At 39.8% G+C, this 17,816-nt stretch overlaps 2 protein-coding genes across 7 annotated transcripts in view; both read left to right on the top strand.

Annotated features, from left to right (window-relative positions):
* Positions 1-679: 679 nt before the first annotated feature.
* Positions 680-10,228, top strand: si:dkeyp-117b11.1 (B-cell linker protein). 2 transcript variants are annotated; one of them, XM_031305951.2, is made up of 19 exons: positions 680-1,128; positions 3,977-4,002; positions 4,088-4,122; positions 4,235-4,272; positions 4,749-4,842; positions 4,948-5,009; positions 5,126-5,177; positions 5,290-5,394; positions 6,467-6,495; positions 6,843-6,879; positions 7,031-7,100; positions 7,339-7,369; positions 7,571-7,607; positions 7,722-7,818; positions 7,995-8,032; positions 8,244-8,287; positions 8,373-8,441; positions 8,836-8,994; positions 9,234-10,228. In XM_031305951.2, exons 1-19 carry the CDS (start codon positions 982-984, stop codon positions 9,348-9,350), a joined length of 1,287 nt encoding a protein of 428 aa, XP_031161811.1. In that variant the 5' UTR covers positions 680-981; the 3' UTR covers positions 9,351-10,228. The 2 variants fall into 2 exon arrangements, with proteins under 2 accessions (XP_031161811.1, XP_031161812.1); XM_031305952.2 differs by having other exon boundaries at positions 681-1,128; positions 4,094-4,122.
* A 4,772-nt stretch (positions 10,229-15,000) lies between these two features.
* Positions 15,001-17,816, top strand: part of cltcl1 (clathrin, heavy chain-like 1) — a 30,652-nt gene continuing 27,836 nt past the window's right edge. For 3 of the 5 annotated variants that reach the window (XM_031305699.2, XM_031305697.2, XM_031305698.2), the window contains exon 1: positions 15,002-15,453. In XM_031305699.2, the coding sequence (XP_031161559.1) occupies positions 15,412-15,453 (42 nt within the window). In that variant the 5' untranslated portion in view covers positions 15,002-15,411. Of the gene's footprint in view, positions 15,454-17,816 lie in introns of all 5 variants that reach the window. The other 2 variants (XR_004106032.2, XM_031305696.2) reach the window with 1 other exon arrangement.

Below are 17,816 nucleotides of genomic sequence, written 5' to 3'. Positions count from 1 at the left end.
CAGCCTCTGAATAAAATGGCGTTTCCTCGAGCCACATTTCTGGGTCATGACTAATGAAATTCTGTGAGCATGTTGGAAATTAAATGACAAAGTTTTTTGTATCCGTTGAGTTAATGTTGTTTTAATCATTATAACATGTTTGTTCTATCTTACGTGTTTGAACCATTACTGCAATATCCAAATCAGAGAAGATATTTCTTCGACTTGTGTGCATGTTTTTTTTCTCTTTAATATTCATGTGTTAATGTTTCAGATGAACTGAACAGTTTAATTAGACAGTCAAGTAGTACTGGCCTCCCCAGGTTTCAGCTTTCTCACTGTATGCGTGAGATCTCATTCAGTCCTGTTTACAGATTAGAACTTGTGTGTCTGACGTTGTCTGCCTGTCCAACTATGTTTTGTAGATGACCTCGTGGACATTTGCCTGTACCCATTACTCGTTCAGAAAATCTAAGAAACGGACATTTCACTCATTTGAAAGAACAAGGTTCAATTTATTCATCCATAAAATATGGAAATTACAGTGCCCCTGTCCTATTCAATAATGCTAATTACAAAAACTTAGGAATTAAATGCCCATGAAATAAAACCATAGATAAAAACAACAGAAAAATACCTTACATGATAAAACTGTAAATACAATAAAAAACAAACAAACTTAAATTACAGTTCATGTCTTCCCTAAAATGTTCTGGTTTCAGCCCACTGTACCAGACTGTACTTCTGTCCCTTGTGGAATTCATTGATAGCATTTGTGTGTATCAAAAGTTAATAATTAATTTCCCCGTTTGATAGCAGATATAATACAAAGGAGATATTATTTACCAGTTGCAGCAAATTATATAAAATTCAGTTATATAGCCATAAACAGTTTGCAGTAGGGAAATATGAAGCCATGTTTGAGCTATGCAGTGTTTGCAGCTTATTTAAAGTCAGATAGTCCAGCAGCAGGCGAGGCTGTCTGTCTCACACAGGTAGGAAATGCAAATGAGATCAGTTAGAGCTGCTCTTCACATTCTCTCTCTATCGCTCACTTTCAATCTTGAAAACCATTTGCATCCAAAGACCGAAACAAAGACATTTCCCCATGACTTGAGCTGCGAGACTCGACCCCAAATCATGACAATGGTAAAGTAATGTTTTATTTTTGTCATATTTTGGTTTACATTCTGATAACTCTGGATGGAGTGAGAAGGAAGTGAGCAGGTGTTGTTAATGACAGAGTTGAGTCAACTGTAAACCTCCCATGTAGTTACTTTTATTTCAGCATGTTTTCTTAGGGAGTTCTGAATGGGGGAAAGATATGATGGCAGCTACACTGTTAAAAGTTGCAATTGTGTGGGAGTGTAAAGGCAAACAGTAAAAATAACCCAGACGACTCATGGTGTTTGAAGATCATCTGAAAGTAAAAACACCTACTGGTGTCAGCATTGTGCTTTACTATAGAATAGAGGTCAAAAAGTTTGTTAAACTTTTTTTTATGTTTGTTCTTTGCTGAGCAGTCCTCCATAAAATGAGTTTCTTAGTTGAATTCATTAGATTTCAATCAAGCATTTTTCAGTGTTTTAAGTTTTAGTTTAATTTACTAGGATATCAAAACATTATTGAATCACAGTTGATACAAGATCATTTTTAATCTGAAATGTATCAAATTAAAATATATTGGAAAGCTAGAAAGCACATACATTGCACATACATACATTATTTGTTTCAGGTAGACCAAATAGTGGCACTTGTACATACTTACATAAAACATCTCAAGCTTCATATGTAGTTTGTAGTTGTTAGATTTGAACTATTTGAAATATAGATACTTTTCTTGCCAGTGATATTTCTATCACTTTCCCATGATGTATATCAGACTCTTTTTCAGTGAACATGACCATGCAGTAGTTTGGAAGGCGCTGTTGTTCACTGAGAGATGGTGTTGGCGTTCAGTCTGCAAAGTTTCAGGCAGGGAAAAATGTATTTATCTATCTTTTTGAATAGTTTTATTATTTTGTTTGGTGCAAATGTTCCCGAATTTCTTGATGTCCTTGTAGAGAGTCACAGAAAAACAGACCTATTTTCTTTCGCAGTGAGAACACGTCTGATCGTAACGTGTTTGCTCATATAGTTTTCACTCTCTAGCTAGCTCTCTAATTTGGTAACACGGATATACAGAAGTATTCGTGGAGGGATAAAACAGCTCTACGGTCTCATGTGAGCCTTCTTCCTGGTTTAATATGAGTTATCTGTTGTCAACAATTCATGCAGATAAAATGCTTTGTGGTTGGAGGAGTTCCCTGTGTGTTCACATGTTGAAAACAAACGTGAAAAAAAATGGAGGTCCAGTCTGTGATGTGTGAATACACTTAAACTAGTGTGGAAAAGAGAAGAGCAGACAGTGTCAAATATCTATCAATGGAATTTAGTGTTTAAGAATACACAATTTTTGGTCAGCTTAACTGAAAATGGAAAAAAATACTCCGCACATCTTAATATTTCTCTCTCTTCTCAAGTATAAAAATTCAAAATTATAGTAGCTGGTTATTTTTTTCTAATATAATTGATAGTGATAACACAGCTACACTATTACTATTGTCTGAATAGTGACACATTTGAATGAATGTCAGTGTGTCTCGTCCTTGTTTGCATCAGCTTTCACTTCATGGTTACATGACTTTTTCCTTTTTCCTCCTGTTGGCCTCCTGGGCGGTGATAACACATTTTACTGAGACTTTACAGGTAGCTCATCAGAGGGAAGTTACAACAGGCTGAAAACAAAGCAGAACATTGTCACTGCAACTTGACCCGGCCTTAAAATGCAGATATTTTTGGAATTACTGTGAGAGGTCATACTGTAAATACTGTAGCAGAACAGTAATGTATCCCTTCGTCCTTTTTATCACCTCTCACCTGCTCTTCATTTATCAGCAGTAAAGCAACTGTGACACTCTGATATTTTGTGTGCCAATGTGTGAGAGATAGAAACTCTGCAGTCCCTCCCTCCTTCTCTGTCCGCCTGTGATAATTTACTTTACATCAACACTTCCCCTACGGCTGCCTGGCACTGTGGGAAAACAGATACTGTCCCTCCACTTCCTGTTTTCACTTGACATGCTGTGTGCGTTTATCTCCGCCTCCCTCCGCCAACCTCAGTTAAATCCCTGCAGATGAACTTTTCTGTGTTTGAACCAATAATGGGGATATATCTCGGCTTCAAAACAACACTGATTGAACTGAACCAAAACCAAAAGTCACAGAGATACAACTCATGAGGATAAGAGTCACAAGAACTAAACAAAAAAGTTACAGCGAGAATACTGAAAATCTACATATAAACAAATAGGTAGTACTTAGATCTTCCATTTATGTGTAGAAATATTCTGTTACAAGTAAAAATCATGCATTCATTATCATGTACATGCATTATATCATCATCAAAAATGTATGAATCAAAATATAGGTAAGTACCAAAAATAAAAGTACTCATTGTGCAGAATGGCCCATTTCAGAATAATGTGTTATATTATTGGATAATAATTATTGATGCATTAATGTGTACATTACTTTAATGTTTCAGCTGTTAAAAGTGGAGCTACTTTTAATCACTTTATATACTGCTGGGTAGTTTGTGAATGCCTCCCTCAGGTCAATAAAGTCTCATCTTATATATCTTAACCTCCAATACTACATGATCATTTATTTTTATTATATGTTCAATTGCATGTATTACTCTGAATCTACAAAGTAGTAACTACATTTTTAAAAAATGTAGTGGAGTGAAAAGTATCATATTTTCCTCTGAATTGTGGTGGAGAAGCATAAACTGGCATAAAATTGCAGTAAAGTGAAGTAAAGTACAAGTAATCGATACTTGGTGACCTTCCACAAAAAGCAGCCACTGACTCAGGCCTGACAATGAAGCTGATAAATAACTACTAGTAAATGATTACAGGCATGCTCTGAATACTTTTTAAAAAACTTTTTTCAGAGCTTCTTTGGAAAACTGAAGAATCTGTAAGTATTGTGGCCTTTTGCAAAACCTCATTAGTGTTGCTGTTAATGTATTATGCATGAAATAAAATGGTCCTCTTCCTGTCAGACACAGTGGACCTCCAGCTCCACCCAGAAGGACAGGTGAGATTTAACCTCAACGACAAATGAAAAGGAAAATGTTTTGATTCCTCCTTTCTTTGTTTCCCCACCAGATTACAGACTTTTATTATCTATCAATGTCTTTTCCCAACAGATGACAATGCAGGGTTTGGGTGGCCACAGGATGAGTTTGTAAGTAGAAAGACAACACTTTCCTGAATTTGTACTATTATTAAAGGTGCTACATGTGGGATTTTAATCATCTTTATCTTTATCTTATTCTTATAATATCACCACATTTCCCATAAGCCCTGTTGCTTCTTTTTTGTAGGGGATACCATATTGCTGCTTGTCCATCCCCCTCTCTATGACAAGAAGTGTTTAATGATGACTTCTTTATCTAAATGAATTATAAAATAGTTTTTCTATTGGCCTTTCGCTCAATCAGAGCTATGCTGCTTACAGCATATAGAACTGCAGCAGATTTCCTGCATAGTTTTACACTGTTGCACAAAATGTACTGTAAAATGCAGACATGAAGCTTCAAGTCTTTTTAGCTATGGTTTCATTAACTGGTACTCTTGTACTAATGTCTTAGTATTAATGTGGTGATGACTATTTGTGAAAATACACCTTTAAAATAGTAATATATTTTCTAATTTTCTCAGGATGACGATGAAGGTGACATGTATGAAGCGCCTCCCTGTGAGCGTCCGGCTGTGAAAGTCCCCCCGAGAGAAGAGGAGGAGAACGTTTATCTGGGTAACAGCACTGCACTGAGTCATTACTGCAGATAGGGTTAGGGTATAAACAGTTTCTGTTCAGCATACTTTCGACAATTCTTTTACTTGATGCTACTTTTTGCAGAGACCAATCCTGCTATTCCGCAGAGGCAGGCTGCACCTCCACCCAGATTAGGCAAACCCTCGGTAACAACTGCTCACTGTACTCAAAGTCTGTTTCTGTGTGTCTCTGCATCCGTCAAGACATTTAAAATGTGTTTAAATATGTTGCATTTCTTTTAATTAAACAATCTGTCATCCAGAAACCTCAACAGCGTGCAGAGGATTTCTTCTATGATCCCAAAACCAAGAAACGTGAGTCATTCATCTGTATTCATTTGCATGTACACACAACAGTGCATTTGGGGATTTTGTTCATTCATTGTATAACCTCACCTCTCTTCGTCTCTTTAACCCATTTATTCAGCACCTGAGATAGACAGAAATGAGAAGCCTGGGAGAAAGAAGATGATGCCTCCTCCACCGGTCCGCTGTGCTCCTGCTCCAGGCCCTGCATCCAACACTGAAGAAGGTGCAGTGATCACTTCTACCAACACAAATAAGCCTTTCATAGAATCAATTCATCAGCCTGAAAATGACTTCACTGTTCACTGAGAGGAAGGTTAATATATGAATGAGGTGATATGACAACCCCATATACTTAAATAAATATTTGTTTTATTAGTTGTGTGCTTCTACAGAAATACAGTCCCTTGATAAACATAATCCCACCCAATGAAAGCTTTTGCATTTGCTGTAGCTGCTGCACACCTGTTGTCTCATAGATCATTCCCAAAAACAAGAATTGTGTGTAATGTTTCCAGCAGCAATAGCGGTTTATTTGGAATAAATAAATACAAGCAGAACTGAACTGAACAGAATGAGCAGAGACTGCAGCTGTCACTGAAACATAGAAGAGAGTGCCACCTATTGTTGTGCCACTGAGCTGCATCTTAAGCCTCAGAGACTCAACTTAATCTGCAAGAAGACCAAAGAAATCATCACTTTGCACTGATAATGTTGCCAAAATTGTCACATTGTCTCATGTCAATAGAAGATTATTTCCACACCCTTTGGCATTGACCGATTGTCTGAAACTTCAGGTCAAAGTTTCATGAGAAAACTATGTAAGATTCTCTGCTTGAATATTCCTCTGTGTCCCACTGTTGCACTGCTCGGAAAAATCTCTCTATTACACATTTCTAAAAACCTGAAACTTTTCCTATTAATCTCACTAACCGAAGTCAAGAAGGCAATATTCCAAAACTGAAAATTAAAAAATGATGTATACATGACAGTTAAATCTAATGACAGATCATTCAAATCTGGAGAAACTTACAACATCATTGAAAGACAATTTAAAGTCCTGGTCACACAGCACCTCTGGGTCTGATTCTTCTTCTACTTCTTTACCTTCTGCCCCACCAATATACTACAGCACAGAATGGGTGACACATTCTCTGGTCTCCTGTGTTTGACTGAATGCGTTGTTGACTCTTTTTAATACTGTATTCAATCTTTTTTGGGCCGTTCACCATCACTAAAGGCTTGTTTGATAACACAACAACACAGATCACTGCCAGTATTTTCTTTCTGCATTTCAGATGTGTATCTGGATCCAAATGAAGAACAGGTAAGATAGGATAAGATAAGATAAATCAACAACAACTAAAAGCTTAATACATAAGGAGCAAAGAGCCTTGGTATAAGAGAATAATGGGAATAACAGGTAATAATGGCCGTGCTGTACACATGTATATGATTGGATGTTACCAGCCACATACAGTAGCTGTGAATGAGTCAGTCATTACAAAACATGAATGAAACTAATACAAGCGTCAGTGCTCTGCCTGAACAGTGAAATGTTATGCTTCATTACTGGGCTTCGATGCTCACCCCCAACTGTTGGCACATTTCTCCATGTGTATAGCTAAATATGTAATATCATGATATAACAATATTTGTCATTTTGTGTTTCAGGAAGATAATGATGAGCTGTATTTAGAACCTACAGCTGGTAGGTTTCATCACACTTCACCAAAATTAGCTCTGTACTTTAAGTTTGCATGAACAGTTTGGTCTGTGAGTGATGATCAGAAATCAAATTTCGTTTCCAGATGATGAAAAGTTGAATACAAATTCTAATTTCCTTTCCTTCTGCTCCTCAGCTTGCCCTCCTGCCACTCGTGGGCTAATGAGGATGCCTCAATCAGCAGCATTTGTACCTTCCATACCTTTGTAAGTGCACTTCAACCCAAAGCAAATGTCTACCTACTGCCTAACAAGAGCAAGCTGATACACACTCACCAGTGATATAATCTGTCTGCATATCATCTTACGCAATGCCACATCAGACAGTGATGCTACTGTGTTTTTGCAGCAAAATGCAAATGTGGTAGATATACATTTATGGCATTACACAGTAAATATCTGGTACTAAACATGTAATGAAAATTAACATTCTCTCTATTTGCAGGATGAAGCCTCCGGTTCCCAGAGCTCAGTCTGTGAGTGTGTCCATTCATCTCAGTGTTTAGTCTTATCATTTTCTTATGCTAAGCTCTGTCCTAATTTAAAGCAAGACTGTCAAGATAGAGGCTGATTTAGAAATGGAAGTTTTCATTCTCTCACTCTGTTTCCATTTCCTACGTAGGAAATTAAACTCATCAGTATGACACAGCAGTAACTTTTTATTTGCCTCCTTTCAGAATTCATTTTTGCCTTCCTTGAATGAGTTGACAACGGGTAAAGACCCCAGCTTCTCTACTCTTTAAAAACTGATCATACATCAGCACAAACTACATCCAAAATAAATCATTTTGATCATGATAATGGAGAGTACATATCTTGTCTTTTTAGCGCCTTCAGCGCATGGCACATTTTCTACCAAACTCCCTCCACCAACTCCCAGTGTTAAGCCCCGTCTGCCAGCAAACCTGAAGGAAGCCAAACCCAGGTAAGAGGTGAAGGGTACAGAGAGGTTTGTTAGACAGATGACACATCAGTTAAAAGTGTTAAAACTGATTTATATTGATTTTCGGCATGTTTTTGCAGTTGAGCCCATCTGCAAGTGCAAGCGTACATCAGAATTAAATTCAGTGTATAACATTAGCCTTCTTGTCTTTATTCAAGCCTTCTGAATCCTCCTATGGCAGACACAAAGCCTGTGGGTAAGCTCACATTTTTCAAACAGTCTTTTTTTATCCTAAGCGATGACTGTGATAATTTGGGGTCTGCTTAGAGTCTTCATTTAAAGTAATCCAAACATTGCATGGATCATACTTTACTTCTTTTTAACCATATTTATTAACCCTGTGACTGTTACCAAGTACGTATTTCCCAATCATGGGAACACATGACATGTTTTCTATCTCTTTTAAGCCACCTCTGGTGGTATGAGGGCAACCAAACAATCTGGGAATGAGGTATGTTATTGATCTGCACACAGAACATCTAACACAAGTTTGAGGACAGGTTTACTCTTGTTAATATATTTATGTCACATTACAGGACAAAGAATGGTTTGCTGGAGATTGTAACAGAAAGACAGCTGAGGATCTCTTATTGAGGGTCAACAAGGTAAACTAAACAGTAGTATGTTTCATTACTAATCAGCTAGTAAGTCTAGAGAGTCTTTTTACCACAACCATTTATTTTTATTCTTAACCGAGCAAACTCAAGGGCTTAAGGCAAGGGTGTTGCACAGACGATGGGGAAATTTGCTGAGTGTTTATGTACATATTTTTTCTGACAGCCAAACCTGAGTAGGACACCTTCAGGGCTTCCACGTCTTTTTACATTCACCATCCCCCTAATTCTTAATCCATCCCTCATTTTTATTTTTACTTCCCTGTTCTCTTTTAGCACTCATTGTCCTAACACAGCTTTCCAAACATTTCTTCTCTATCCCTTTTTATTCCCTATTCTTTGTGTCAATCTTGCTCAGTTTTTCCTCTATTTTTCTTCTTTGTAGGACGGTGCCTTTCTCATCCGTCACAGCTCATCCCAGAGTGCCCGGCAGCCCTACACCCTCGCTGTGCTCTACCAGCAGAAGGTGTACAACATTCCCATCCGCTTCCAGGGAGAGACACAAGGTTACGCCCTCGGAAAAGAGGGCAAGAAGAACGAAGAGGTGAGAGCAAATTAAATTTAAGAGAGGGGAGCAAACGAGAGAGAGAGAGAAAAAAAGAGAGCGAGAGAGAGAGAGAGAGAGAGAGAGAGAGAGAGAGATTCTGGAACTTCAGGCTTTTCATTTAATCACGTTTTCCTCCTTTATCTTTCTCTCTCTCTCTCTCTCTCTCTCTCTCTCTCTCTCTCTCTCTCTCTCTCTCTCTCTCTCTCTCTTTCTCTCTCTCTCTTTCTCTCTCTCAGATTTTCGGCTCCCTTGATGAGATGATCTCTCACCACGAGAATAACCAGCTGCTTCTGATAGACAGCAAAAGCCAGGCCAAGCACACAACATATTTAACCCACCCTGTACACCCTTAAAACCACAGAACTGGGAGCTTCTCTCATGGTATATACATATGAGTTACACAAGGATAATTGCAGTTTAAAAGGTTTACTGTAGGTGTACTGTGTGTCCTAGAAATGTAATTAGAACTATCAGTGATACACCCAAAGTACTGTTTTCATGATGTTGTTTATAAATTGAAATAAACAATGCAAACTCTTACTGCACTGAACCATTAGCAGAGATTATGTAAATGTCACAAACAGTTGCTCCAAAAGTTACACTCAGGTAAATGACAGCTTTAACTTACTGTAAAGCTCAGAGATCCTAAAGTTATGTTGTTTGACAAAGTGATTTTTCTGTTTTGTCATCATTTTAGCAACGATTGCTCAAGGTTAAATGTTCTCTTGTGAAAAGGAAAACTTGTCTCTCACTGTATGTTTTCACCTTCGGATGAAGAAGGGATGATGTTACCTTCAGTTCGCTGTATTTCACTCACTTTTAAATATATAAACAGTATGTCTCTGCTGTTACGTGGTATCAAACCACATCACAAGAGCCTCCCAATTTGCAGCTAAAACCTTCACGCTAACTTTGTGCCTCCTGCTCATTTCCATTTTTACTATATGGTCATGTGTGATGAGTCGTTGAGATAAATGTCTCCATGAATCATTTTATTTTAGTCACGAGTACAGATTTGGGTGTTTATCTTTTTCCAAGTTTAGTTAAGTTTGATGACTTTGATTTTGAATATACTGTCAGTTACAGGTTTCTTTTCTGTGTTATATTGTAGATATTGTGCAATACAGTCAAGTCAAAATGCATCTTTGCATGTTTTTATTTTATTTCTTTTACTACAGTTTCCCTATATATTTATTGTTGTTGGCCAGTAACCATCTGGTCTTTATTTGTTTCTGCAGTGTGTGTGGTTCATTTAGAGGATAGGTTGATGCTTGATGAAGTCCTTTGATTAAATTCCAACCTACGCTGATGTCAAACCTTAACTTGTAATGGATCATCGTCCAGTGAAGGTCAGTTTGGTGAGCGGAGGGTTTGTGGCTTTAACTAAGAAGCTGTGTGTGTGTGTGTGTGTGTGTGTGTGTGTGTGTGTGTGCGTGCTCGTGCGTGTGTGTGTGTGTGGCTTCCCAGTGGCCACTGACCAGATGCTGCTGGTTACACCTGCTTCCTGTCAAGTGAAACCACCTTCTCTGCGGCCAAACCGTAATTCCTGGGCCTGCCAGTATACAACATAGCAGAATCCTTCAAGGTTGTAAAAATCAACTTTATACAGAAAACAACAACAACTCTCCAACCTTGGAAAATAATACGTAACCCAAATTATGGCTATAAAGTGCCTGGAAGTCAAAATTACCTACAGAGTGAACATCAAGATATTATGTCTTTTAGTTTTTAGAATTGCCTTTTGTTTTTACAGTATTAACATAGTTTCAGGTTCTCTTATTGCATTACCTGGTAGATTTCAGTACAGACTAAAAGTGCAGAGGCTTCTTCAACTGTAGCTGCTGTATTTGCATAGGCTGCTGGTGTAAATGAGTACTAAATAACTTCCTGGAGCAAGTGTAATTTGGCAGGTGGGTGTAAGGCATCTTGTAGCTCTGTCAAAGGATTACTGCTTGGATGAAAAGCTAATATATTCTCAGCATCCTAAACCACAACAACATTGTGTGATTTGCAACATACAGGGAGTGCAGCAAGTTGACCATTCACATCTTGCAGAATTACTTCATAGTAACTATGAAGTCTTTTTGATTTGTTCCCTGAGACTCAATTCCATTTTAAGTTATATGTTATATTTATTAGTTTTTTAGGCATTTTTGCCTTTATTAGGTAGTGCAAGTAGAGCGATGACAGGAAATGAAGGGAGAAAGAGATGGGGGGATAGCATTAAAGGGCAACTATTATATAGCATTTTCAGGATTATACTTGCATTTTGTGTTTGTACTACAACATGTTTACATGCTTTAATGTTAAAAAACACTTTATTTTTCTCTTACTGCCCATGGCTGCTGCACCTGTATTCACCCTCTGTATGAGACGCCCTGTAGCGCCTGTCTCTTTAATCCCTCCTCCCAATTAAAAGCCCAGTCTGCTCTGATTGGCTAGAGCGCTTCCTGGAAACTCCGGAGCCTCCACTCCCAAGGGGGTAAGCTTCTCCTTGGACCGAACCCCCCATGGTGCCATTTTAATGCTACTAAGCCATCACCTCCCGTTAGCATCCCACTGACTGCCATTCATTTTGTTGCCACTTTGACAGAGAATAACTTTACATCTGAAATGTTTAAAGACTCTATTTGTCCATTGTTTATTTCTAAAGAAACAATGTATAAAAGGCTCCATTACCTTGTACCTCACGTTATGGCTCCGTAGCAGACGTTTTTATAAAAATAGGCTAACGATTGTGTCATAACCACGCGACTTACTGTCGCACTGTAGAGAAATTACCGTACTGTAAAGGAGAAGCGCGCAGGTTTCGTCTCACATTAGCTGTTTAAGTTTAATTACTAATGTTAACTAGCATTTTATTAGCAGAAATTAGCCTGTGACTATGTTATCTCCTTACATATACCTACGCTCTCCGTCCCTGCAAGATTCGGAATGATTGAGATTTCTTTTGGCACAGCTACCAGAAGACTTCCAACTTTCAGACAGGTTGCTCACGTCACATTTACGTCGTCTCTCTCAGTTGGAGGCTGCGCAGTAACGCTAGCCATCACCGGAAAAGTGCTTCTAAGTGGCCTTCACTGGTCTCCGTCCAGAGCAACGGGATCTGTTGGTCCATTTTATATATGTCAATGTCCACTCCGTGTTTCACTTAAGGGGGTAAGTGAGCATCCGCAAAGCGTACCTCCTATGGAGACATTTTGATGCTAACAAGCCATCACCTGCCGTTAGCATTCCATTGACTGCCATTCATTTTGGCGTCACTTTGACAGCGAATAACTTTACATCTGAAGCGTTTAAAGACTGTATTTGTCCATTGTTTATTTCTAAAGAAACACAACAATGTATAAAAGGCTCCATTACCTTGTACCTCACGTTATGGCTCTGTAGCAGCCATTTTTGTAAAAAATAGGCTAACGATTGTGTCATAACCACGCGACTTTCTGTCGCATAGTAGACAAATGGCCGTATAGTCAGAAGAAGCTCGGCAGAGAAGCAGAAGCAGTTTCGACTTAGATTTGCTGTTTAAGTTGAATTACTAATGGTAACTATCATTTCAGTTAGCAATAATTAGTCTGCGCCTATGTTATCTCCTTACATATACATACGCTCTCCGTCTCTGCAAGATTCGGAATGATTGAGATTTCTCTTGGCACAGCTACCAGGAGACTTACAACTTTCAGACAGGTTGCTCACGTTACATCTACGTCATCAAGATCAGTTTGAGGCTGCGCAGCACGCTCAGCCATCACCGGAAAATTGCTTCTAATGGACTTCATTGGTCTCTGTGGAAGTCTATGGCGTCGCTTTGTCCATTAATTGTACTGTCATGGTTTCACTAGTTGAAGCTGGAGCAACTGCAACGAAGTATATAGCAGGACTTTGTTCTCTTAATACAGGGGTCTTCAACATTTTTTAAGCCAAGGACCCCTTAACTGATAGAGCAGGGACCCCCTACTGCATATATTGTATAATATTAAGTTGCATAATAAACTGAGCCTACAGTAACGTGTAGGGCGGCCTAAAGCCTTTATACATACCTTTTTTGCATATAAATACTAAGCTATTAAAATAGCCTAATAAGTGTTGGCGTGATTTTATAAACCATGTTTTAATGTTAAACATACATGTGGCACATTGAATCCTTAGGATGAACTGTATCTGTGGATTGCCTTAGTGACTATACCTAAGCCTATCATCAGTGGGGAGTTATATTTGCTAATAATATGTTAGATTCATGTTAAGACTTTTTAATTTTTGATTAACAACACAACACATCAATTAACAATAACTTGGAAGATCCCCTGCATTGACTCTGAGGACCCCCTGGGGGTCCCGGACCCCCTGTTGAAGAGCCCTGTCTTAAAGGAAAACTCCGGACGATTTTTACCTGAATCTTGATCGCTAGATATCTCAGAGTACTGTCAATAGGAAAAAAAATGACCAAAATCGGTGCTAGCAAACTGGAGTTGTTGCAGCTAATGGCCAGAGCACCCAGTTAACTAAAATGCCAGTTGTGGGGACATGTTTTAGAGTGCCTTTGTGCCTCTTAACAGACACAAAATGCAATTAATATTTCTGTGAAACATGAACAGGGCCCTTATGTGACAACAAGATGCATGTTCAACTCAGACATTGTGAAGAAACCGTTTAAATTCAAAGTTTGTACTGTCGCCTACCTTGCCAGCTAGCTCGGACTGCTAGCTGCACATTGGCGTCCGGGATGAGGGGGTTCAGCCAGGTTTCGGTGATAATCATCACGCAGCAGTTCCGTGTGTAGTTGTTCGTTGCTATGCTGAGTTCCAGCTCATCCATTTTGTGTGCGATGGATCTGGCGTTGGTGAGTAGGAGGCTTGGCAGTCGAGGTCCGTGTGGCAGTATCTTTAGCCGGGCTAGCAGGCCCGACCGGCATCCACGCTTCTGCTTTCTCTCCCGTCGCTGCCTTCGTTGCACATAACACACGCCAGGGTCGAGGCCACTGTGCTGTGTCTCGTCTTCATTTGCTCTCACTTGTTATTATTACTCAATGTACTTTGCTCGAGCCCACTGTGACCCTAACTATCTTATAGTTATGGCTTAAGCTAAATAAGCATACACCAAAACACACTTGGTCTCTTATGGAAACCTTTTACATTCTTATTATATTTATCTGCAAATAGTAAGAACATTATTCTACACTATCTTATTCTTTATTAGCGATTTAAAAAGATTTGAATCTACTGTAAATACAATGAGGTTTTTTTCTTGATACAGTTTTTCTGTGTATTGATAGGATCCACTACTTTACAGGGTGATCATACTGTAAATGTCAAGGCAGCACCTAATTCTGCCCTTTCATACAAAACCTAACCACATTTAGTAATTGAGGAAGTTAGGCTACTGTATTGTGTGAGTCAGATCCTTTTGCAATAGCTTTTTGATTTCAAATGATGTGCTTTACACATCCCGTGTGTAATACTGACTCACATCAGTAGTGTAAAGGCCTTTGTTGATTAAAAGGAAGTATTGACAGACGAACCGCAAACAGCTGACAGGTCTAAATGATCATGTCTTTTAAACACTGCAGTTTTATTTTTATTTTGTTTCCATATGCAAGAATGAGTCCACAGTCTCATCATATGCATTTTACAAGACCAGAAAATTTGTCTTAATAGCAAATATGGGCAATGAATGACAGAAATGTTTGCTAAAAACTTGACTTACTGTAGGCTAAGAGTATTTTTTTAATCAATTGTGTATAAGTAAAAACGATACAGTTTCAGCTCCTTGGAAACACATTGAAACGTCAGCAGTCCTGTCCGGTACAGATATGCGTCTATCCATACAACAACACACTGTTTTTGATGGAAAGATGTGTGTGTGTGTGTGTGTGTGTGTGTGTGTGTGATTTTGAAGAAATCATGCAAAGGTGGGGCGCTTGTCACGAGCCCTGATTTCGAAGTTTGTGGGAAGGAAGGGGGAAGGGGCTGCGGCGGAGGGGTACAAACTGCACATCCGACCGTTTGCACTGACAGCTCGGAGGAAAAAAAAGAATCCACAAAACGGGGAGCTTATGAGAAGCCATTACTTACAATAACTCAGCGAAGGTTTTTAGGACAGCCCCGAATCCTTACAAGGCTCGTGGAGGAACTGGTTTACGCACCAGTAGTAGGCTAGTTGAAGTGGACTAGTTTTCTTGGCGGAGGTGCGGAGTTTATGATTCAGGATTCAGGATTGGTGTAGGAGGGCTACTGAATGGGAGCAGTCACTGGATTCGTGATACCAACGCAAGCAAACCAGACCACCTACTGCCCATCATATCTGACTTTTGGGGACGTTTAGGGCACAAACAGAACAAGATCACCGCTATTCCTCCTTCTGTCCCCTTCCCCTTTCCTTTCTCACGGATTCTTCAGAAAGATAAATCCTCCAGACATGGCTCAGATACTGCCGATACGATTTCAGGAACATCTGCAGGTAAGCGGACGCAGAATAGCCCTAAAATTAATTTCAGCTCATTTCTTTTTGCGCAGCTCCTCGCCCATCTAGGTCCGCGCACACATGGCACATGTCGCATTTAAATGGAATCTGAAATAGGGCTGCAGGGTGGTGCTCAATATAGCTACAGGCCTAGTTTTCTCCTGCTGGGCAGATGATGACTTGTAAAAATTGACCAGTCAGATCGTATACAGCTCCAATGCGGACCGGTGTGTGTGTGTGTGTGTGTGTGTGTGTGTGTGTGTGTGTGTGTGTATACGCCGCAGTTTTCCCCATCAAGTATAAAACGCCGCTGTCATTTTCAATCCGCGTCGATGCAAACTGCGGTGTCTTGACACTTTATGCTGCAGACAACTGAGCTCAGCTGTTGGTAGTAACATTGTAACTGAGACCTGAATGACACTTGCACTCCAGCTTTGTGGCTACCATGTTGTTGTCATGTCCTGCAGCAACATATTCGTACTTTGTAACCTTCAACAAGAACACCGGTCAATGTGTCTCTGCAAATGCTGGGCGTAACTGACAACATCACCATGTTAAGATAGCCTAATGATTATCTGTTTTTAGACAGTGTCCTATCAGAATTGCAATTGCAATTGCATTTATTTTGCACTCACTCAGTTACAACACTTCTCAACACTTAAGTTCAGAAAACTGCATCACTCAGCTGTAATGCAGCCAGTAAAACACATTATTTGAGTAATATCTTCATATTGCAATACCCCATATGAAATCTAGTTTCATATTACAATATCAATAATATTGACACGTGTCAGGAGCATCTGTGCAGCTTCAAAATGATCAGCATCAACATTACAGAGTTCCAAAGGCCCTGTAGTGTTTGGTTGGTCTCTTGGTGGAAACCCCCCCACAAAATACCCCTTTCTACAATCTGTGACAAAAAAGGAAAACAAATAGCCAGTTATTTGGTCATCTGCGGAAAAAACTATTTCCACTATGCCCCCCTTTTTATCTCTGGTTTGGTCTTTGGTAATCGTTGTCCCATAGCAATGCTTGGTGCCTTGCAGCCAAAAGAGAAAGTTTGTGACGCACCCCTCCACCTCCCCTCCTCTGTAGCCTGTTGTTATGGTAACAGCAGGCAGTGAAATGGCCTTTCACTAGAAAAAGCACAGAGCCCCCACCCCCTCTCTCTCTGCTCCCTTCCTCTGCCCAGTAGCCCCACTTTCGTCAGCCAAAGATCCTTTATCCTCCAAAAACTGTGCTGGCCAAGAGAGCTTGCAGGCTACCAGGCTCCTCTCATCGCTGACAGGCTGTTGCCCGCTGATGGAGGGCAGTACAGATCCTGGCAATGTTTGGGTTATTACTTGAAATTGCTCTCAACAGCACATACCTTTCCCTTTTACATCTCCTAAGAAGCCCTCCCCTTGAGTGATAAGCAGCAGACTGCTTTACGTTCCACTTCTACCGTGAAATCCCAGCTCTGCCCCAGTCGTATCCCTATGTGAAGCTCCAGCAGAGTGAAAAATGCTTGGAATTTGCAAACCCAGGACTTTGGGCCTCAAGTTGTTTAGCTATTTTTTTTTTATTTGCCTGGTATTTACAGCTCAGTGTCTGCAGTCTGGGCTGGGGTTCAGGGGTGTAACATGGGCCCAGCTTCATGATGAAGTACCAGCTTGTTGAACTAGAGGTTGCATGAGATAAAGAGCAAACCAAATGCTCCAAATATCTTGGTTATTCCACTCAAAACAATTCTTTACCACTACTCTGGTGTCAAATACAGACACGGAGGATAAAGCCTGGATCTTAGAGCTATTGTTTTAGCTGTGAGAGGTTCAAGAGTATTAATTTTCAGTAGCCATGTCATTAACGCTAAGCTGTGTGGTACAGTCTCTCTCCATCATTACTCTTGTCTTTTCTGCTTGTTTATTTCACTATGATTGATGATCCAAGGTCCAGGCTGTGAATGAACGTGTCATAGTGTGTCATTAATTGACCAAATGGACCAGTGCCCTAGTTGGAGCCGAATGTAGGCTACAACATTGTGGCCTGCAAACTGTGTGTTGTGTGTATTATGTTGGTAGCAAGATGAAAAAGACGAGGACAGAGAATGGTCTGTTGAATTATGAAAGTGCTAAAGTGAGAGTCATTTGCAGCTTATGTGGCTCTGCTGCCGGCTGTCATTGCAGCGGCCTACGTCCTGTAGCAGCTTGTGTAAGTGCAAAAATGTCCTGCAGCTCCGAAGCACCTGAACATTGTCCTGTCTAGTTGAGTTAGGAGAGTCCAACCTGCTGCTCTGCGGCTGTTTACAGCATCCTGGTGTGCTGCTGTATCTGTGCTGATGAAATGATGCCAGCACATCAACGGATGTGATAGACAGATTA

The sequence above is a fragment of the Sander lucioperca genome, chromosome 2 (assembly GCF_008315115.2).
Source record: "Sander lucioperca isolate FBNREF2018 chromosome 2, SLUC_FBN_1.2, whole genome shotgun sequence".
Classification (NCBI taxonomy): domain Eukaryota; kingdom Metazoa; phylum Chordata; class Actinopteri; order Perciformes; family Percidae; genus Sander; species Sander lucioperca.
Note: the sequence above shows the minus strand (reverse complement) of the source record. Positions and strands in the feature narration are given on the sequence as shown.